The sequence below is a fragment of the Pongo abelii genome, chromosome 12, assembly GCF_028885655.2.
Source record: "Pongo abelii isolate AG06213 chromosome 12, NHGRI_mPonAbe1-v2.0_pri, whole genome shotgun sequence".
Lineage (NCBI taxonomy): Eukaryota > Metazoa > Chordata > Mammalia > Primates > Hominidae > Pongo > Pongo abelii.
The window spans coordinates 47485793-47509296 of NC_071997.2; the positions used below are offsets into that span (position 1 = coordinate 47485793).

Below are 23504 nucleotides of genomic sequence, written 5' to 3' on the forward strand. Positions count from 1 at the left end.
TAATTATGTTTATGTTATATAAGACTGTAATAGTCATCTTGCTAGGATCCTTTTTTCTTCCTTGCTAGATTGATGCAGCCAGTGGTCATGTTGGGGAAGCTCACACATAAAGAAAAAACTGTGGGCAACATCTAGGAGCTGAGGATGGCCTCCAGCTGAGTGCCAGCAAGAGATTGAAGCCCTTAGCCCAGAATTCCAAGAAAATAATTTCTGCCAACAACTGGAGTGAGCTTGGAAGTGGGTCATTCCCCAGCTAAACTTCTGATGAGAACGCAGTCTGGCTGACATCTTGATTGCAACCTTGTGAGACCCTGAGCAAGAGGCCTCAGTTAAACCATGCCTGAACTCCTGAGCCACAGAAACTGTGAGATAATAAAGGTATATTGTTTAAGTTTGTAGTATTTGTTTCACAGCAAAATAATAATATGGGCATGCTTTGTTTTATTGTGCTTCATTTATTGCATTTTGCAGATATTGCATTTTTCACAAATTGAAGTTTTGTGGCAACCCTGCATCAAGAAAGTTAATTCATGCCATTTTTCCAACAACATGTGCTCACTTTGTCTCTGGGTCAAAATTATTACAATTACCAATTGTCTTTGGTAATTCTTGCAATATTAAAAATATTATTATTAAACATTATTATTATTATTATATCTGTTATGGTGATCTGTGATCAGTGATCTTTGATGTTATGATTATAATTGTTTGGGGTGCCATGAAGCATGCTTATATAAGATGGCAAACTTAATTGATAAGTACTATGTCTGTTCGTTCTTTGTGCTCCACTGACTGGCTGTTCCCCTGTTCCCCATCTCATTTCTTCTCCTCAGTGCCCCCTGTTATTCCCTGAGACATAACAATATTGAAATTAGGCCAATTAATAACACTACAATGGCCTTTAAGTGTTCAAGTGAAAGGAAGAGTCACATGTCTCTAAATTAAAAGTTAGAAATGATTAAACTTAGTTACGAAGGCATGTCAAAAGCCAATATAGGTCAAAACTTAGCCTCTTGCACCAAACAATTAAGACAGTTGTGAATGCAAAGGAAAAGTTCTTGAAGGAAATTAAAAATGCAACTTCAGTGTAGACACAAATGATAAAAGCCAAAACCCTCTTTCTGATTTGGAGAAAGTTTGAATGGTTTGAATAGAAGATCAAACCAACCATAACATTCCCTTAAGCCAAAGCCTAGTCTGAGGCAAGACCCTAACTCTTTTCAATTTTGAAAAGGCTAAGAGAGGTGAGGAAGCTGTGGAAGTAAAGTTCGAAGGTAGCAGAGGTTGATTCACGAGACTGAAAGAAGCTATCGCTATAACATAAAAGGGCAAGGTGAAGCAGCAAGTGCTGATGAAGCTGCAGCAAGTTATCCAGATGATTTAGCTAAGATCATTGACGAAGGTGGCTACTCTCAACAACAGGTTTTCAATGAAGACAAAATAGCCTTCTATTAGAAGAAGATGCCATGTAGGACTTTTATAGCTAATGAAGATTAGCCAATGCCTGGCTTCAAAGATTCAAAGGACAGGCTGACTCATGTTAGGGATAAATGCAGCTGGTGACTTTGAGTTAGAACCAATGCTCATTTACCGTTCAAAAAATCTCATGGCCCTTAAGAATTATGCCAAATCTACTCTGCCTGTGCTCTAAAAATGAAACAACAAAGCCTGTGTGACAGCACATCTGTTTACAGCATGATTTACTGAATATTTTAAGCCTACTGTTGAGACCTACTGCTTAGAAGAAAAGGCTTCTTTCAAAATATTACTGTTCATTGACAATGGACCTGGTAACCCAAGAGCTCTTATGGAGATGTACAAGGAGATTAATGTTGCTTTCATGCCTGCTAACACAACATCCGTTCTACAGCCCATGGATTAAGGAGTACTTTCAACTTGAAAGTCTTATTATTTAAGAAATACATTTTGTAAGGCTATATCTGCCATAGATAGTAATTCCTCTGATGGATCCGGGAAAAGTGAATTAAAAAACCCTCTAGAAAGGGCTCATCATTCTAGATGCCATTGAAAATATTTGTCATTGATGGGAGGAAGTCAAAATATCAACACTAATAGGAGTTTGGAAGAAGTTGACTCCAACCCTCACAGATGACTTTGAGGGATTCAAGACTTCAGTGGAGGAAATAACTGCAGATATGGTGGAAATTGCAGGAGAATTAGAATTAGAAGTAGAGCCTGAAGATGTGACTGAATTGCTGCAATCTCATGATAAAACTTGAATAGATGAGGACTTGCTTCTTATGGATGAGCAAAGAAAGTGGTTTCTTGAGATGGAATCTATTCTTGGTGAAAATGCTATAAACATTGTCGAAATGACAACAAAGGATTTAGGATATTACATAAACATAGTTGATAAAGCAGAAGTAGGGCTTGAGAACATTGACTCCAATTGTGAAAGAAGTTCTGTCATGGGGAAAATGCTATAAAATATTGCCTGCTACAAAGATTTTTTTTTTTTAATAAAAGGAAGAGTCAATGAATGTGGCAAACTTCATTGTTGTCTTATTTTAGGAAATTGTCACAGCACCCCCAACCTTCAGCAGCCACCCATCAACACTGAGGCAAGATCTTCCACCAGCCAAAAGATGACGAGTCGCTGAAGGCTCAGATAATCATTAGCATTTTTTAGCAATATAGTATTGCACAATTAATGGACTACAGTACACTATAAACATAACTTTAAAAAAAATAATTTCAACTTATATTTTAGATTCAGGGGTTACATGTGCAGGTTTGTTAAATGGGTATGCCGTGTAATGCTGAGGTTTGAGGTATGAACAATCTTGTCATTCAGAGAGTGAGCATAGTATCCAATAGGTAGTTTTTCCACCCTTGCACCCTTCCTCTCTCCCCTCTTTAGTGGTCTCCAGTGTCTATTATGTCTATCTTTATGTCCATGTGTTCCCAATTCAACATAACTTTTATATGTTCTTGGAAACCAAAAAATTCATGTGGCTTTCTTTATTGCAACATTTGGGTTATCATGGTGGTTTGGAACCAAATCTACAATATCATTGAAGTATACCTATGCAAGGGCGATGGTAATAGCATTAAGCTGTATAATTACGTAAAGAAGAGCTCAATACCTGTGCATTTCCCTTACATTCTAAACACAATAACGTCCACAATTAAAACTTACATTTTAAAACCATATAATATTTAAATAATGAAACAAATAATTTCTAAGGTCCTTGTAACTCTCCAATTCTGAGTGTATGAATCAAAATTATTCTTACTCACCAGTGTTTGATTAAATAAAGCAAGTTGTTTTTGCCATTCATCCACTCGAGTTTTCAGTGGACCAACGTAACGTGATGAGGCAAGAGTTGCAACATTGATGGTGCTATCATCAAGAAGGACCTTTAAAGGAAGGGGAAGACAATACATGCAGCACCCAGTATTTGTGCTTTCAGTAATATTTCGGATACATAATCCCAAGTGTCTACTTAAAAGTCAACTCTTTGAATTAACAGCTTAGCCCCTCTTACTGTTTCCTACTCATCAATTTCCCCTCATTATTCACATCCTTGTGGCACCATGATGTTCTTTCAAAGGTCACCTAGGACTTCTGATTGCCAAATTTCTGCTGATCCTGTAATTAATAATGGCACAAGTTTTTGTTTGGTTTGACACTTTTCCTCTCTCCCTTCACTATTAGGTAACTTTTACCTTCTTAACACAATTTGGTCACCTGGGCTTGCCTTTATTTCTCAAAATATCATATACTGGCAAAATTAGCTGTCTTCTGTCCAATGAGTTATCACTTTCTCTCAATTATCTCAAGGAAGAGAGAATTGAACTCATTCATATCAAGCTCTGAATGGTTATACACAGTTTCTCCTCCACCTCCCTCCCCTACTACTCCCCTTTATACAATAGCATCTCTCACGGAGCATGTGAATTTTTAAAAATGTGCTTGTTAACCTGAAAGATGTAATGGTCCATTTCAATTATAAGCTTTTTGAGAGTAGAACCCTCACCACATGATGTCAATTGGCCTAAACTTACTGACCTCTTTGACTCTACTCTCCCATCCCCTGTGCAGAGTGATGTCTGGTCTTTCTCTTCCAACCTACACCTGGAAAAGCTATTTTATCTCTAATTCTGGCCTGGATACACCCTATTAGGCCAGGGCTTTGCCTTTTAAGTTGGGCTATGTGACCCAGCTCCCTTTGCTAAACAAATGTGCCTTCAGATTTTAAATGATAAAGACTATTCCAAACACATGAGTTAGATTTATTTTCTTTTGTGGTTGACAGAGTGTGGCCATTGTTTCCTAATTCTAATAAATTCAAGTGAATTTAGCCTTTTAGTGTGCTATAAACATGAAATGCTCATTCAGGTTTCTTTGCCTTGTTTACAGGGTTTGAAGTGCCCTTTATTTTTTTCTATGTCTGTCAAATCCCATCTAATATTTAAGATCCAGCTTGTTATGACTGGTCTAGGAAACATGCTCTGATCACTTCAGCTGTAACTGTTCTCTTTGTTTTTCCAAATTCCTCAATAGTTACCAACTACAGGTTGCAACTCTTACATATATATGAAATTTTTAATGCTTTGTTAAATATTTCACGTACAAGCATTTATGTCAATTATTTGCATTCATTTTGCTTTCTCAATTAGATTTTTCTTATTAAGTGACTCTCACGTTTTATTCCCTCATCATAATCTCTCACAGAAGATTTAAGACTAGGTGTGGCTGGGATCTTTACCATAAGTTTTCAATAACCCAGTTACCCACCTGTATGTCATCTGTGCCGCCCAGGATAAACACATCTTTGGAGTCACGGTGAGGCAGAATGACAAATTCAGTTGTTTTCCAAGAGTCCTCCACCTTAGAAATAATTCAAGTCTTAGGATATCTAAATTCAGTGTGTTTAGATACTCAATAAATGCATGTGAAATGAAATAAATAAAAACTCCATAATTATCCCATTTTCCTCCTTATTGCTCTCTAAAATTATTATTATTTTTTTTTTGAGATGGAGTCTCGCTCTGTTGCCCAGACTGGAGTGCGGTGGCACAACCTCGGCTCACTGCTAGCTCCACCTCCTGGGTTCATGCCATTCTCCTGCCTCAGCCTCCTGAGTAGTAGCTGGTACTACAGGCACCTGCCACCACACCTGGCTATTTTTTTTTTTTTTGTATTTTTAGTAGAGACGGGGTTTCACCATGTTAGCCAGGATGGTCTTGATCTCCTGACCTCGTGATCTGTCTGCCTTGGCCTCCCAAAGTGCTGGGATTACAGGCATGAGCCACCATGCCCGGCCTGCCCTTTAAAATTCTTAAAATCTTCTTCTTGGATAGATGACACTAATTTGCTTAATTTTATTTGATTGACATTAACACATATACTTTGACAGAAAAAAAATTCCTTTTATGCAGAGGGTTAGTAGGTGTGTATATATTTTTGGGGTAAGGAGATAGTATCATAACTAGGAAAATCTTAATGTGTTTTGAAGCATTTAACAGATTTCTCTGGTAGCTTGGAAGATAACATATTTGGGTTTAAAATATCATTCTTGGTATATGATTTCTTACATAAGCATGCACATTTCAAACCTTGTGGCCATCAAGTTCCTATGTGTTATAGGATAAGCAGAAGGAGGAGATTTTTAGAGGTGATAACAGTAATATCTGTTGTAAGGAAACAACAGAGGGATGACTGATAATGAGAGAGTGAAAGCTGCAACGTTGAAAAATCCATCCAGATCACCAAATGTTGAATTTGAAAACTTTCACATTCCCTAATGGTATATAGATAAATATATATTCCAGATTTACCTTTCTAAGAATTGCTTCTAAGGCAGCTTCTCCAGAAGCCTGTCCAGATATGTCCTGGATTTCTTGACCAAAGTCAAAAACATGCAACTGGGAGAGCCTCTCCAAGGTTAATGGAATTTCAGCATCCACTAGAGTGGCATCAACTGTTTGTTCAATAGCTGCCCAATGTCTTGCCTTCAAAGTCGGGTTCCTCAAGTCAATGATAACTGGAAGCTGAAAAACAAACACTCTCAGAGACACGAAGCTTTTTATCTTAAAAATATAACCCAAAGGTTCTAGTTTCAATTTGTGCATGTAGAGAGCTGGAAAGAGCACCACTTACCCTCTTTCCACAAAGCAAAATCTGGATGACTGCAAATTAATGACTCTAACTGAGCCTATTAGAAAACCAAGTTTGCGGGGGCAGAACCAACTCCAAATTTGGAGAGAGATTGATACCGACAGGTTTCTCCACAAGAAGAAACAGCAACTGAAAATTTTTCTACCTGGGGCAGATTCCTTGGGATGACATACAAACTATTAAGAAGATTCAGCTAAATTTTAAAAGTAGAGTGCTAAATATTAAGTGCGGGATAGAATGAGAATGGAAAATCTCTGAGCCTACAAATACAGTGGAGATTGACAGTGAAGACTGAAAGAAAGGACTCCCAAGAAAGCTTCCCTTATGATGCTGGCTTGGGGAGGGAAACAGTGGCCATTATAGTAGCTCCAACAAATTTATCTGCCTTAGCTCCCTTGTGGAACAAATCCCTTGATGTACAGGGAAAAGAGTAACAAACTGTGCCACCTTAAGGCACTAGTGATAACTCATTGAAGATATCTCTTCCTATAACTGGAGAAATAGAACATGGAAAAAAACAATTTACCCTTGGGGGAGGGACAAAAATAAGTGCTAGGCTCAGCACTACAGCTAGAAAAGGGAGAGGAGCACCTGTGATAGGAATTCTGAGAAAAAGAGCTACAGTGCCTTGTAAGATAAAGGTTTAATGAGAACATGAGGGAATGTTCCTTCTCACCTGTGCCACCAGGTTATCAAATATTGAGTAAAAATAGCAGTGGGATACAGAGTGGAAAGCTGCAAGTGACAGATTCTCAGTGAGCACAACACAAAGGTAAGACCCAAGGTCAGAGGAAAATAGAAATTGAGAAAATAACCTTTGGTAAACCAGCCCAACCCTAAATTCGAGGTATCACTAGAAAAATCTGAAGCCTGTGGTGCACTGAAGGTAACCATAGCAACATCAACCCTTAAACCTAGCCCAGTTCCTAATTAGATTTAATGCAACATGTTACACAAAAATCCAAGTAGAAGAAGAGGCATGCTCATTTCCAAGCACAAATATTATTTGCTTTGGTATTTACTGTACTATATAAGATACCTGGCTTTGAACAAAAAATTAAGATGCATGTAAAAAGGCAAGAAAAACCACACATCTAAGAGGCAAGACAATAATCAGACCCAGAAATGACACACATGTTGGAAGTAGATGATTTAAAATAACTATGATTAATATGTTAAAGGTTCTAATGGAAAAGACAGATAAGCAAAATCAGTTGGGAAATGTCAACAGAGAGATGGAAAGTACAATTACAAATCGAACAAAAATGCTAGAAATAAAAAAAACAGTATAAGAGATAAAGAATGCCTTTAAAGGGTTTAATACAGCCAAGGAATGAATGAACTTGGAGGAGGGAGGGATAGCAATGGGAGATATACCTAATGCTAGATGACAAGTTGGTGGGTGCAGCACACCAGCATGGCACATGTATACATATGTAACTTACCTGCACATTGCACACATGTACCATAAAACCTAAAGTATAATAATGATAATAATAATAATAATAAAAGAAAAAAAAAAAAAAAGATAAGTGAGTATAAATTCCAGAAACTCACACACACAGAAAAAAGAGGGAAAAGAAAAAATAAAAACAAAACAGAGCATCCAAGACCTGTGGGACAATGTCAAACAGCCTAAAGTACATATCATAGAAATCACAGAAGAAGAAGAGAGAGAGAAAACAGAGCAGAAGAAATGCTTGAAAAATACCAGCTGCAAAAATTTTCAAAATTAAAAACAAACACCAAATCACAGATCCAAGAAACTCAGAGAACATCAAGCAAAATAAATTTGAACAGTAACAATAGCACATGCACACCTAGGCATACTCTATTCCTAACTGATGAGAATCAAGACGAAGCCCATTAAATTATCTAGCAATTTAATTTTGTATAAGCAAAACAAAACATTTTGTATCAAAATGTGTCACTTGAGCCACTCGTAACTCCATCTAGTCAGAACCCTGTCTTTACTAATATTTTTCACTACATTTTCTTGTAATTTTATTTACCAGACCTTTACATTGGAGAAAAGCACCAACAGCAGCAGCCATCAGCAGGCTTGACACAAATTAGGTCTATGTGGCAGTTTTCTGCCTTACTCCCCTGATATGATGAATGCAGTCATTTTATGAGGCTCACCATTCCTGGAAAGGTTATTTTTGCTAGAATGTCTAAAAATCAGCCTCCGTCTCTGTCAGTCCTAGAGGTTTCTGAATCTTGGTTCTTGGCTTTCCTCTGCTTCTACAGCATTCCAAATGTATTTTGATTATAATTAAACCTTTTAAAACATTTCTGTCCATTCATTTTCTCACTGCACTAAATGTCCACGCCTTTCTTGCAAGTATAATGAGAAGAGCATTGCCCTCATAGACACATCTGTATTGCTATTACCAGCTGTGTATGTTTGGGAAAATTCTTGGTCTCTTTCAGCCTCAGTTTCTTATCTGTATAATGGGAGTATAATCTCTGTCTCATAGGGGTATTTTAAGAACAGAATGTGACAGGGAAGGCCAAATCTTGAGCTTAGTACCTACTAAAAAATGTTCAACTAGTGGGAATTATTTTTTTGTGGTGATGATGGTGTCTCAGATGCTCTTGGAATCCTAGGCAAGGAGAGAAGACGATGATCAAAATGAGAGATTCACCGGAGCTACAGAACCCAACCAACCTAACCAGTAAAACATAATCTGTTCCGTCTATACATGGTTTCACTGATGTCTCCATTACTCTTGTACTGTATCCTGTAGTATTTAAGTATGCCTCAAGAGAGAACATTGTAGTTCAGATCGCTGCTCTGCAAAATAACTTTTGCAGATATAATTGCTGACCTAATTTTTATAACTTTATTTTACATTTACGTGGTGATGTGGCATGTCTATGACGCACTATTCAATATGCAGAGATTTGAGAATAATTCATTTAGGCTTAATTTAAAATGGAACTTGACTTAAGGATTACTCTTACAATAGATGCTAGGTTGGATTTCTTTGATATTTGTAAACCTTAATTCTTATTGACATCTGGTTGATGCCTTGTGAGAGTATGCTTATTTACAGCTTAAACCAGTCCTTACAATACCAACTTCTCATCTCACTAACACAAAGGGTTTTGGAACACCGCCTTCCGTCGGATGAGGTGGGCATCCACAAGAGGCTCCTGCACCTTTTCAAAGCTGACACTAGTTTGGAAAAAACAGTCTAGCTGAAAAGCAAAACCCAAATCAAAACCAGACCTGAAGAACTCTGTCCTTAACTTGGTATGTTAATTCAGCATGACTGCAATAAAATAGTACAAGTATATAATATTACTATCGCTTAGCTGTGTAGACGATTTATGTACATCAAGTTCAATTTGTTGCATCAATTATGTGTGCAGTTTCTTCAAGCTAACAGTTTTGTGTATTGGTCTCCAATATGTATGTGTCTGTGTTCACAAGCGTGTGTGAGTTACTAACATGTTAATTTCACTTAACAAAAACTATATATTTATTGTGTACAATATGTTGTTTTGAAATATATGTATTTTATAGAATGGCTAGCCTCAAGTGTGTGTTACACAAGTTTTTGTATAGGAATTAGAATAGTTTTTTTTGTTTTTGTAATTCACAGAAACAAATCTTGAACAATCATTGCAATACAATAAACATAAAGCATAGTTTTATTTTCCCTAAGTATTTCTATTAAAAACCTATTTAAAATAATGTAACAACTTTATGTTATACCTTTTCTCCTGAGGTCTTGATAATAGAGTTTTATTTTCTGTATCTCTGTAATTTAATAAGCTAGTGACAAAAGCTAGGCTATTAGATTTAATTTTCACTAACTCTAGGCAAAGCTTGAGCTCTGTTTTACAGGTTTTCTCTCCTCTGTCCCTCAGGGAGCTTATATCTTCTCACTAATGAGCTAAAAATGTAAAAACAGTAAAGTTCCAAGAAATGCATGGGATCATAGCTAGTGGTATGGGGATTGCTCACACATGTATTTTACCTTAGTCACTCTGACTTATTGCCATTTCTCTAATTCTCCATCTTGAGATTTTTATTATGTATTTCTCCTTCATTTACCAGTGTTCAAAAGTCAACATCTAAAAAAAATCACTGTAACCTGTTAAAATTTCTACTGCAGAATGCAGATACAGAGATATTTAACTTTGTTTTCTATAATTAACTCCACTTGGTGTTGAGCTTCCATTTCTTTTGATGGAGGAAAATAAACTTTGTCTTACCTTTTCACAGTAAAAAAAAAAAAAAAAAAAAAAAAAAAAGAAAATCTTGAAGGTAGCCAGACCAAAAAAAAAAAAAAGGGACACATCATCTACAGAACAATGAGAATTTAAAACTACAGCAGACTGCTTGTCCAAAATCATGCAAACAAGAAAAGAATACTTCCAAATTACTGAAGGAAAAACAGAAACAAAAACTGTTGTCTCGGAATTATATACCCAGTGAAAATATCATTCAAAACTAAAGGATAAAGACTTCCTCAAAATAAAAACCGAGGAAATTAATTGTTAGCATACATACTCTATAAGAAATATTAAAGGATATTCTTTAGGCTGAATGAACATGTTATGAGTCAGAAACTTAGATCCACACAAAGCAATGAAGAACACTGGAAATGTAATACTGGTAAAGTAAAATTCATTTTCTTTCTTATTTTTATTGCTCTAAAAGATAACTGTCTGAAGCAAAAACAGTAAAAATAAGTTATATTTATAGTATATGTAAATATAGGCATAACATCAGCACAAAGAATGTATGGAGGAATTAATTGGGTGTGTACTATTATAAGGTCTTTATAGTACACGTGAAATAGTAAAATAATTGATTTGGATTAATTATAAATCTATATTTTAAGCTTAGGATGATAATTTTAAACAAATTTCTAAAAAATTGCTTCTAAAAATTATTGAAAAAGTGGTATGAATGATGATCTCATTGAGAAGATAAAATGGAATCATAAAATATGCAATTAAATTAAAAGGCACAAAAAGAGAAAAAAGAAACAAAGAAGCAATAGAATAAATAAAACAGCTAGCAAGATGGTAGATTCAATCCAACTATATAAATAATGACTTTAAATGCGAATGGTCTACACACACCTGTTAAGGGACTAAGAATGTCAGACTGGATAAAAAAATAGGAATCAATTCTATGCTATCTAAAAAAATCTAAATATAAAAACACAGATAAGTTAAAAGTAAAAAATGCAGAAAGCCATATCACACAAACACTAAAATACAGCTGAACTACCTATACTAATTTCAGAAAATGTAAATGTTAGAACAAGGAATCTTATCAGAGATAAGAGAGAAAATTCATAATGATGAAAGGGTCAATTCCTCAAAAAGAAGTAACAATACTAAATGTGCACATGTCCAACAACAGAACATCAAAATAAATCAAGCACCACTATCTTGAAGTGGCAGTATCATCATAAAGTTATTCACTCATTCATTCAATCACTCATTTATATCAGTATGAATTCATGGATATTTACTTTATAACTTGGGTTATAATACAACATTACATTTTTTTTGCCTAAAATTCTTACGGCTTTGGTCATTAAGTCTTCCATGCCCTTTTGATATTCTCCCATCATTTTGTTTTTTCAGCTTTTTCTTACTTCCCAGCACCTCAAGATGCTCCAGGCTCATCTTGTATATTTCCTGACTCGTCCATATAATCAGCCATTTCTACAAGGATTCCTTATAGTATAATAATAATAATAATATTATAGTATAACAATAATATTATAGTATAATAATAATATTATAGTATTATTATTCCTTATAATATTATTCCTTATAGTATTAAAAATGAAAATCTGGATACAAATTATGCTCATTGCTACTGGGGTGTCAATGCTTTTAGGAGGTGGAACATAAATTTCCACCCCTTAAGTATGGCTGTGCATAGTAACTTCCTTTCAAAGAATACAGTATGGAAAGGGCAGTAGTAACTGTACAGTTAAGACAAATGCTACTTCAGCCATGTGGTCAAGCTGAACACCATCAGTAAAAGTCATGTTGATAGCATGTATTTTAGATATGATGTGATGAAAATGGTACTTTACCTGTCTTGTCTTCTTTGTAAGAATCTATAATACCAGTGTAATTATGAGAAAAACCTCAGACAAATCCAAATTGAAGGATATTATACAAACTACTTGACCAGTACTTTTCAAAATGATCAAGGTCATAAAAAACAAGGAAAGTCTGAGAAACTGTCACAGCCTAGTAGAGCTTAAGAAGACATGACAATTAAATGTAATGTTTTATCAATGGATGAAATCTTGGGACAGAAAAAGAAAAGGATGTTAGGTAAAAACTAAGAAAACTCAGATAAAGCATGGACTTTAGTTACTAATAATGTATTGATATTGGTACATTAGTGGTGACAAATGTATTATACTAATGTAATATGTTAATAAAAGAAACAGAATGTGGAGTATATGGGAACCCTTGGTATTACTGTTATAACTTTTCTATGAATCTAAAACTATTCTAAAATAAAAGTATATTAAAAAATGCATAAACTGATAGAATGGAAAGGAGAATTAGGTAAATCCACAATTATAGTTAGAGAGTTCAACACTTCTCTCTGAGTCCCTAACGGAACAAGCAGGCAGAAAATTAGCAAGGGTATAGATGACCTGAACACCACCGCCAACCAAGTCTCCCTAATTAACACTTGTAGAATGATCACTGAGCAACAGTAGAATGCACATTCTTCTCAAGTGCATATGGAAAATTCACCAAAATTGACCATATTCTGGGCTATAAAACAAATCTTAAAAAATTTAAAAGGACAGAAGTAATAAAAGTATGTTTTTGGACCATAAGACAATTTTATAGATATTGAGAAGCTAAATGTGAAATAGATATGGAAAGGCAAAGGAATTAGAATAGACAAAACAATTGTAAAAAGGAAGAACAAAATTAGAGGATTAAGACTACTTGATTTCAAGACTTACTAGCTATCGTAATTAAGAAAGTGTGGTATTGATGAAAGAATAGGCTTATAGAACAATGAAACAGAAGAGTCCAGAAATAGACTAAAAAATATAGTCAATTGACTTTTGGTAAAGGTGCAAATGTGAGTCATTGGAGAAGAGTGCCTGGGGAGGATAGTCATTTTCAAATAATGACTGAAGAAAAAATAATCATTTCAAATAATGCTGTTGCTTTAATTGGATATAATATGTACAAAAGTACACCTTGATACCTCATATTTATGAAAAAATTAACTCAAAATAGATCATATACCTAAACATAGAAAAAAAACCCTTTAAACTTCTAACAGAAGAAGCATAGAGAAAATCTGTGTGACCTTAAGTTTGAAAAAAAAGTGTTTGGATACTATACTAAAAGCTTGATTCATAAAAGAAAATATTACAGAGTTTATTGAAATTAAAACCTTTTGCTCTGTTAAAATCACTGTACAGGAACTGAAAAGACAAGCAACTGACTGGAAGAAAATATTTTCAAGCTACATATTTGAAAAAAACTTATATGCAGAATATATGAATAACTCTTAAAACTCAGTTATAACCAAGGAAACAACCCAATTAAAAATGGGCAAAAGATCTGAACAGACATTTAATCAAGAATATAGACGGATGGCAAATAGCATATGAGAAGATGTTCAACATTATTAGTAATTAGAAAAATGCAAATTATGACTTTTTTGTTTTTTTTTTTGAGACTGAGTCTCCGCTGTATGGCCCATGCCTGAGTAGAGTGGCACGATTTCGGCTCACTGAAACCTCCATCTCCCAGGTTCAATCGATTCTCCTGCCTCAGCCTCCCGAGTAGCCAGGACTACAGGCGCATGCCGCCACGCCCAGCTAATTTTTGTATTTTTAGTAGAGACGGGGTTTCACCATGTTGGCCAGGAATGGTCTCGATCTCTTGACCGCGTGATCCACTCGCCTTGGCCTCCCAAAGTGCTGGGATTATAGGCATGAGCCACCGTGCCCGGCCAATTATGACAATTTTAAGATACTACTATCCATTGGTTAGAATGACTGAAATTAAAAAGCAAAACAAAAAGTTCCCTCAAAATAATAAGGGCTAGTGATGATGAGGAGAAACTGGAATTCTCATAAATTGCTAGTGAAAAGCCAAAATGTTGCAGTTCTTTGGAAAACATTTTGGCAACTTCTTATAAAGTTAAACATACACTTACCATACAACCCAATAATCCTACTTCTAGTTATTTACCCATGTTAATAGAAAACTTATGTTCACACAAAACAAAAAGCTGTACATGAAAGTTTATAGCAGCTTTATTAAAAATCACCACAAAATGAGACAGAACTCAGATATCTTTCACCAGGTGAATGGATAAACAAACTATGGTACATCTATATAACAGAATACTAGAAAATAAAAATAAATGAACTGGCTGGGCATGGTGGCTCAGGCCTGTGTGTGATTCCAGCACTTTGGGAGGCCGAAGCAGGAGGACTGCTTGAGCCCAGGAATTCAAGACCAGCCTGAGCAACACAGTGAGATCCTGTCTCACAGAAAGAAAGAAAGGAAGAAAAAAAAGAAAGAAGGAAAGAAATGAACTATTGCTTCACGTGACAACATGGAAGAATGTTTTTTCTCTTAAAAAATTATAATTCACAGAATTATGCTACCATCACCTCTATCTAATTTTAGAACATGTCATCACCCCAAAAGGAAACCCCATACTCATTAGGTTCCATTAGCAGTCACTCCCATTTCTGCCTCCCCACAGTGCTTGGTAACCATGAGTTCACTTTCTCACTATAGATTTATTTATTCTGGACATTTCATAAAAATGACATATGTTATCTGGCCTTTTTCTGTGACTGGCTTCTCTTACTTTGCATCATGTTTTTAAATGTTTTATCTTATTTGTTTGCAGACATGAGGCCCACTATGTTGTACAGGTTGGTCTTGAACTCCTGGGCTCAAGTGATCCTCCCACCTTGGCCTCCCAAAGTATTGGGATTATAGGCATAAGTCGCCGCACCCAGCCCAGCATCATGTTTTTAAGGTTCATCTATTCTGTTGCACATACTACTTAATTTCATTTTACTACTGAATAAAACTCCATCATAAAGATGTGCCACATTTTATTTCTCCAATTTATTAATTGATGGAAATTTGTTTTTCCCCCACTTTTGGCTATTGTGAACAATGCTGCTATGAACATTTGTATCGAAGTTTCTGTGTGAACACGTTTTCAATTATCTTGGCCATATATCTAGGAGCAGAGTCACTTGGTAATATGGTAGGTCTATATTTAACATCTTGAACAAACTGCCAGATTATTTTCCAAAGTGGCTGCACCACCTTACAATCCTACCAGCAACATGTGGAAGTTCTAATTTCTGCATATTCCCTACAACACTTATTTCTATATAATCTGTCTCTTTGATCATAGCCATCCTCTTGAATGTGAAGTGCTATCTCATTGTGGCTTTGATTTGCATTTCCCTAATAACTAATGGTGTTCAGCATCTTTTCATGTGTCTTCTTTGGGGAAGTGTGTATTCAAATCTTTCGCCCATTTTAAACGATTATTTGTCTTTTTATTTGTAAGAGTATGTTATATATTTTGGGTACAACTACATAGAGGGATCTTAAATGCATTTTGCTGAGTGCATCCAGACCCAAAAGGCTGCATGTTGTATTATTTCATTTATATAATATTCTGTAAAAGGCAAAACCTATAGAGACAGAAAACAGATTAGCAGTTGTGTGGAATTGTGATAGAGGGAAAGGCTGACTACAAAGGGACAACACAAGCAAATTTTTAGGGTTGTTCTGTATGGTACTATTGTATTGGATACATTACTCTACCCATTTGTAAAAACCCATAGAACTGTATGCCACGAAAAGTGACCTCTACTGTATTCAAGTTAAAAAAAATATAAACGAGGATTTTGAGGGAACCCAAGATAGAATGCAGACTGTAACAAATAAATTTGTTTACAATTGTATGATATAATCACACTAAAGGCAATAAAGAAGAAAGAAGCTGACTTAAACAACCTGGGAAAGCATTTTGACTAGATATTGTAAGCTAAAGGGGAAAATATTATGCAAATAACACTGTTTTCAAGCTGGAAAATTTTCTTCTCATTGTGTCTGAAGCTTTGCTTACTTTTCTTCTCCACATTTTTTTTTAAGTTCTTTATTTCTTTTTTTTTAAAAAAAACCCTAAAATTGTCCAGGTGCGGTGGCTCACGCCTGTAATCCCAGCACTTTGGGAGGCCAAGGCAGGTGGATCAGATGAGGTCAGAATTTCGAGACCAGCCTGACCAACATAGTGAAACCCCATCTCTACTGAAAAAGACAAAAAATTAGCCTGGCGTGGTGGGTGGCAGGTGCCTATAATCCCAGCTACTCGGGAGGCTGGGGCAGGATAATCACTTGAACCCAGGAGGCCAAGGTTGCAGTGAGCCAAGATCGTGCCACTGCATTCCAACCTGGGCAACAAGAGTGAACAAAAAACAAACAAACAAAACAACAACAACAACAAAAAACACCCTAAAATTGTTTTAAAAACTAAAATCATATCCCGTTTCTTAACCATTTCAAGCACTGGCTTAGCTGAGATGGTTGCAAAGATTCAGCCCTGTACACCTGCAGCCTGGCTTCCCAACTTTCTTCACATCATAGCACATCTGGAAAATGGCATAGTTGTGTGGTGCACTGATGCAAATGGACAAGGCCGATTGGACAAGTCTACCCCAGTCTCATCTGGCTCCCTAGGGGTTTGAGCACATTAGTATCTTAGCATAACTACAACCTATTCCTGCAATATTTCCCTTACCACTTGGGAAACACTCTGAACGCCCCTCCTAACCACAGTATTCAACTGAATGATTTGGCCAAATGAAGACAGGGATGCAGTCTGTGCCACTGCAAAAAAATGAATTTGACTTGTTTTTTTCTGTCTGCGAAGCTGACTAACTTAATCAGGGAAGAATTCCTGATTTTGGTCTCATTAGCATCAATTAATAACCAACTGGCCTAAAGTTTTTAAAATAACTTCGACCAACCTTACCTTTTCTTTCATTTTTTCCACCTTGTATTTGAGCTGGGGCACTACACTGTTGGGTGGCAAGCCTTTTTCCAGTTGAGTCACAAATTTAGCGTATTTAGAAACTTGACCGTTTAGGACTTCTGGATCCAGGCAATCAAATTTGGACTATGAAAAATTTAAAAACAAAGCAAAACAAGTTAAAACATAAAGTAAAAGTCAAGTTTGAAATACTAAAAAAACTTTTAAAAGTTAATCCAAATCTACACTATGCTTTTGGAAATGGCTTTACTTATTAAATTGCTAATAATATTATATATCCAGCATCATCTGTTTATTCCTTTCATGTTCTTGCCTCCCACATCATCAAATGTAGTACTGGAATCTCCGTAATTTATTTCTGAGGGTCAATATTCATAAAGTCCTCTAAGGAGACAAATAGCTATTTTTTTACTCTTGCTAACCAGAAATTTCTCACCTAGTAGTCTTCTATTATTTGATTAAATGCCTGCTTAACATAAATATTTTAAATTCGTAAATTATTCATAAAATTATAGATCTATATACTTACAGATCTATAATTGTTTTTCTCAATTATGTAAACATATAAGTATACACATATATTGACATGTCAGATAGCCACACATATATACTGATGGCAGTAGAAAATTTGTAAATCTTCATTTTTCTTTTTTTCTAAGTCCATCATTTTCCTTCTGCTCCCTAATGGGTTTTCTTGTGCATTTCCTAGGGTGAATACATCCTATGTTGGAAGCCACTGCTCTAATCCATGGTGGTAATCAGAAAATTCTTTAAGCTGCTGCTTCTCAAGAATATTTTCTTACTTCTGAGATAATTGATAAATGAGTTAAAGGAGAACACTTAAAACTGTCTGGTGTTATAGCATATATTTGTTTTTTATTTTCTATTTTCTCCACCAAAGAGTTCTATGTTTGAACTTTGTTCTTCTTATTTTCCACTGGTACTCCCAGCACCTAGAACATTACCTGGAACATATTTCCCATGTTACTGTTTTTTAACCAAGACATGTGCCTTCTAATTATAGGCATCAGCACAGGTAGGATGAATAAGAAGTGTAAAACAATATTTGTGAGGTTGATAGTATTTCTAACATGTCCATACCACACTTGAAAGTATAGGTGGTCATCTATTTTGCCTCGTAGAGAGTTGACCTTTGTTAAGGATTGAATATAGGGTAGATCCTAGAAACAAAACTCTCTGATGGCTGTTGATATTTGGCTCCTTAATTTAAAAAGTTGACTATTGAGCTCTCAAAGGAAGATCCTAGATTTTCTCACTCTATCCTATTACAGTGAACAAAATGGCTTCCTTGTTTAAAGGACAACAAAAATAGAAATCTAAAGTGTGTAGATCACAATAAAATCCTACAATTCTCAAGAACACTGAAGTGTGTGATGACAACATTGTGTTTAGAAACCACAAAGTGATTAAACGTCACGCAGCATTGTCCATTAATGCTTCCACTATGTAGCCTTCTAATATGGAGGACCTGAGAAGCCTGGCTTACAAGAATACTTTCTGCTCTGTAGCATACAGTGACATAAGGACCTTTGTGCCTTTCACTGGAAACCTTATAAAAATTATCAGAAAATGATGCCGTTGCATATTTTACTGACATTAAGAAAAGCACCAGATAGTTAAAAGTTATAATTCAAATTATTAGAATTTTAAGATTAATTCATACAAAAATAATTTAAGAACTGAAGGCTTTTTTCCCCTACCTTTAACCATTCTTGTTGGAGTTTATCCCATTCAGAGAAAGAATCCCAGAGCAATTGTTTGAGCTTCAGTTCAGCACTGACTTCTTCCAAAGCTTCAAACTTGGACACTTCTACCTTTAAAAATGTAGTAAACAAAATGTGCAATTTAGTTTTCAGATATAATGAGCATATGCTATTCTCCTATTAGTAATTCTTGGTACAGTGATTGCTTGGAAGAATGTGCATCCTAAATGGATTAAGAAAAGGAGCACTAGAAACAGATGAAGAAAAAAAAAAAAACTCCACAAAACCCCACATATATTAGAATTTCCATTAGAGTAACAAAATACAATTCCTGGTATTTCCTTAGAACTTAGAACTTAAATATTTTCCAAAGACATAAATATTATAAGAGTAACACAGGCATTCTTCTTTGAGTTGGATTGTGCATGCACATATATGTTAGGCCTTCTAGGGAAAGCAGATGAGTCTTTAGAGGCACTGATTTCCATTGGGCTTCTGTACTTAAAGGGCAGAAGAGGAAGATGACTGTGCGGTAGCTGGTGGGGAAGATGGTGAAGTTTAAGATGGAGAGGACAGCGTGGTTTCTGACTCTTTTCTAACCACAGACTTTATATGAACCCCATGGATAGGAAGGGTGCAAGAAAATCTGAAGAAGGTGTTTTCATGAGAAATGTTTTAAGACTGCCTTGGCTCAATGCTGGGGAAACCTTCAGGGAGTTGGTTGCACAGAAATTCTTGTGCTTTGACATTAGGAATTTAGTCTTGTCTTCCATTAAGAGTTGCAAAGGATTTCCTGCAACCTAGATTAGTTAGGCTTTCACTCCTATTCTCCAAATAATTGAGAGCCACAGAAGGAAGGCTAGATCAGAGGCAATCAGGAAGGAATCAGTCATGAAGTCATAGACATGGAAGATGGAAGGAGGAAGATACACTTTCATTTCAGGTTCTGTGTTTTTTAAAAATTTATTTTTTAACTTTTTATTGTGATAAAAACCACATTACATGAGATCCATTCTTTTAATAAATTTTTAAGTGTAAAGTACAGTAATGCTAACTGTAACAATGTTAACAATGTTATTTAATGTACTTTTTCTAGTACTTTTTCACCTTGCATAACTGAAACTTTATACACCTAGAACAACTCCTCATTTCCCCTTCCTCCCAGCCTCTGGAAACCACCATTCCACTTTCTGCTTATATGAGTTTGACTACTTTAGATATCTCATATAAATGAGATCATACAGTATTTGTCCTTTTGTAGCAGGCTTATTTCACTAAGCATAATGTCCTCCAGGTTCATCCATGCTGTGGCATAGCAGGATTTTCTTCTTTTGCGAGGCTGAGTAAAATTCTATTTTATGTAGATACCACATTTTCTTTATCCATTCATCTGCTCATGGACATTTTAAGTTGTTTCCATATCTTGGCTATTGAGAACAATGCTGCAATGAACATAGGAGTGCAAATATATCTTTAAGAGCCTGATTCAATTATTTGGGATATAGGCCCGCAAATGGGATCATTGGGTCATTTTTTTTTTTAATTTTTGAGGAACCACCATGCTGTTTTCCGTAGTGTTTGCACCATTCTAATTCTCATCTACAGTGTAAAAGATTCCAGTGTCTTCACATCCTTGCCAATATTTGTCATTCATTTTATTTTTGTAATGGCCATTCTAACAGGTGTGAGGTGATACCTTCTTGTGGTTTGATTTTAATTTTCCTGATGATTACTGATGTTGGATGTCTTTTCACATGCCTGTTGACCATTTGTATGTCTTCTTTAGAGAAATGTTCATTCAAGTCCTTTGTCCATTTTAAAAATTGGGTTTTTTGGTTTTTTTTGGCTATTGTGTTGTAGGAGTTCCTTATCTATAAGGAGTTTAGATAATAACCTCTTATCAAGTATATAATTTGCAAATTTTTTCCCTCATTCTGTATATTGCCTTTTTACTCTGTTGATTGTTTCCTTTGGTTTGCAGAAGCTGTTTAGTTTGATGTAGTTCTACTTGTCTATTTCTGTTTTTGTTGCATTGGTTTTTGGTGTCACATCTAAGAAATCATAGCCAAGGCCAATGTCATGAAGATTTCTCCTACATTTTCCTCTAGGAATTTTATAGTTTTAGTTCTTTTGAGTCTTTAACCCATTCATTTTGAACTGATTTTTGTGTAAGGGTTCAGCTTCATTCTTTTGCATATGAATATCCAGTTCCTTAACACCATTTGTTGAAAAGACTATCCTTTCTCTGTTGTGTATTTTTGGCACCTTTGCCATAGATGAGTTGACCATATTTGTTGATTTATTTTGGGGTTTTCCATTCTGTTTCATTGGTCTATATGTCTGAATGCATGCTAGTACCATACTATTTTAATTACTATAGCTTTGTAATATGTTTTTAGATTAGGAAGTGTGAGACCTCTAGCTTTTTTCTTGTTTCTCAAGATTGTGTTGGGTACTCAAGGTCCTCTGTGGTTCCCTATAAATTTTAGAATTTGTTTTTAATATTTCTTTAAAAAATGTCATTGGGAAATTGGTAAGGATTGCATTGAATGTATAAGTCACTTTGGGTAGTACAGGTATTTTAACAATATTAAGTCTTTTAATCAATGAACATGGGATATCTTTCTATTTATTTGTGTATTATTTCATTTCTTTCATCATAGTTTTTTAGTTTTCAGTGTGTGAGTCTTTCACCTCCTAGGTTAGGTTTATTTCTACTTTATTACTATTATTTTTGATTCTGTTGTAAATGGCATGATATTTTTTATGCTATTGTAAATTGTTTTCTTTATCTTTTGGATTGTTTGTTGTTAGTATATAGAAATGCAACTAATTAATGTAAGTTGATTTTGTATTCTACAACTTTACTGAGTTTATTTATTATTTTTAATTTTTCCCCCTGGAGTTTTAGGGTTTTCTGCATATGAGATGTCTAGAATATGCTGGATCCTGTCACTACTCCAAGCCAGGTGATACAGAAGTTTGTCCCTTGAGCAGTCCCCTGATAATGTATCACATTGGACAGCCACTTCAAATCTTTCCCTGTCCAGGTAGAAGCTGAGATTTGGGAATTCTTGCTTGCTTACTCTGCACTGAGTCAGGGGTTTGGGGAGGGGTGTTAATGGCTAGTGAGTGCAAACTGGTTGAAACTGTTGCTTTTGTTCTCAGTGGTTCCAGCCTGGGGGACCTTCCTGTCCATAATCAAATTCAGGCAAGAGAGAAACCAATCTCTCAGCCAGACCTCTAAAGTGTCAGAATGCCGTATATTCCATCCAGTCTGTCTTTCCCTCCTTCTCCAGGGAGAAGCTGAGAACTTCCTCCTAATTGTGTAACACCGTGCTGGGGGCAGGAATTATAGTGAAAGGGTGTTAGAAATTATTCTACTGGCTTCAATCAGCTGATTTTATACTTGCCTAGGGTGCAAGAGACTGTCAACTTGCCTTTGTATTTCTGACAAAATACATTGGTTCAGGGGTTGTTGAGTCAGTGTGTCCAAGGGAAAAAGGAGGGGCTGGGGCTTCATACTCTGCCGTCTTGCTGACAGGACCAAAGATATTCTTTCTTGCTCAAGGAGTGCTCATATGTGAGTTGCAGCTTTTTTTTTTTTTTGAAATGGAGCCTCGCTCACACTGTCACCCAGGCTGGAGTGCAGTGGCACGATCTTGGCTCACTGCAACATCCACCTCCCGGGATCAAGTGATTCTCCTGCCTCAGCCTCCCAAGTAGCTGGGATTAAAGGTGCCTGCCACCACGCCCAGCTAATTTTTCGTATTTTTAGTAGAGATGGGGTTTTATCATATTGGCCAGGCTGGTCTCGAACTCCTGACCTCGTGATTTGCCAGGCTTGTCCTCCCAAAGTGCTGGGAGTACAGGTGTGAGCCACTGCACCCAACCAAGTTGTAGCTTTTTATCAAGTAGTATTTCCTCCATACCTTACCCCTTATTACATACCTTCCTGTCTTGTAGGTCAGTTAACTCAACCTGGGAACAACTTTGAACTCTAGTTCCTTCACACAAATCTGCCTCAAGTATCACCAGCCTTATTAGCTGGTATGAAGTTCATTATTTTCAGATTTCTCTACCAATCCCTGGACCCTGGAGCAGACAGCATGTCAGATCACTTTCTGGTCATCCATCTGGGGCTCTGAAGAGACAGGTGCATTCCCCTGTGAGGTTCAAGCATGTTCCTCCGAGATTTTTGGGCAGACCAATGGGATCTTCCTTATTGCTAGGGGCTCCCTGGTTTTGAACATAGGAATATTTTCTTTTCTATTCTCTTTTCTTGTTGTTGGTCTCTGTAAAAGCTGTTGAAAGCACCTGCATCTCTTACCCCTTTTTCTTCATGTCTTTTGAGAGACTTCTTTTAGCCTTTCAAACATACTTTTTTTTTTTTTTTTTTTTTTTGAGACAGGATCTCACTCTGTCACCTAGACTGGAGTGCAGTGTTACGATCTTGGCTCACTGCAACGTCCGCCTCCTGAGCTCAAGTGATCCTCCCCGTTTAGCCTCCCAAGTACCTGGGACTACAGGCATGTGCCACCATGCCTGGGTAATTTTTGTATTTTTA

The 23504-nt window shown here is 36.0% G+C and overlaps 1 protein-coding gene across 2 annotated transcripts in view; it reads right to left on the bottom strand.

The window, feature by feature from the left end:
• Positions 1 to 23504, bottom strand: part of DNAH6 (dynein axonemal heavy chain 6) — a 325727-nt gene that overhangs the window by 226590 nt on the left and 75633 nt on the right. For both annotated transcript variants that reach the window (XM_024242264.2, XM_054547993.1), the window contains 5 exons: positions 18935 to 19048; positions 17196 to 17339; positions 5806 to 6018; positions 4763 to 4855; positions 3262 to 3381 (listed from right to left, as the gene is read on the bottom strand). In XM_024242264.2, the coding sequence (XP_024098032.2) occupies positions 3262 to 3381; positions 4763 to 4855; positions 5806 to 6018; positions 17196 to 17339; positions 18935 to 19048 (684 nt within the window). The remainder of the gene's footprint in view (positions 1 to 3261; positions 3382 to 4762; positions 4856 to 5805; positions 6019 to 17195; positions 17340 to 18934; positions 19049 to 23504) is intronic.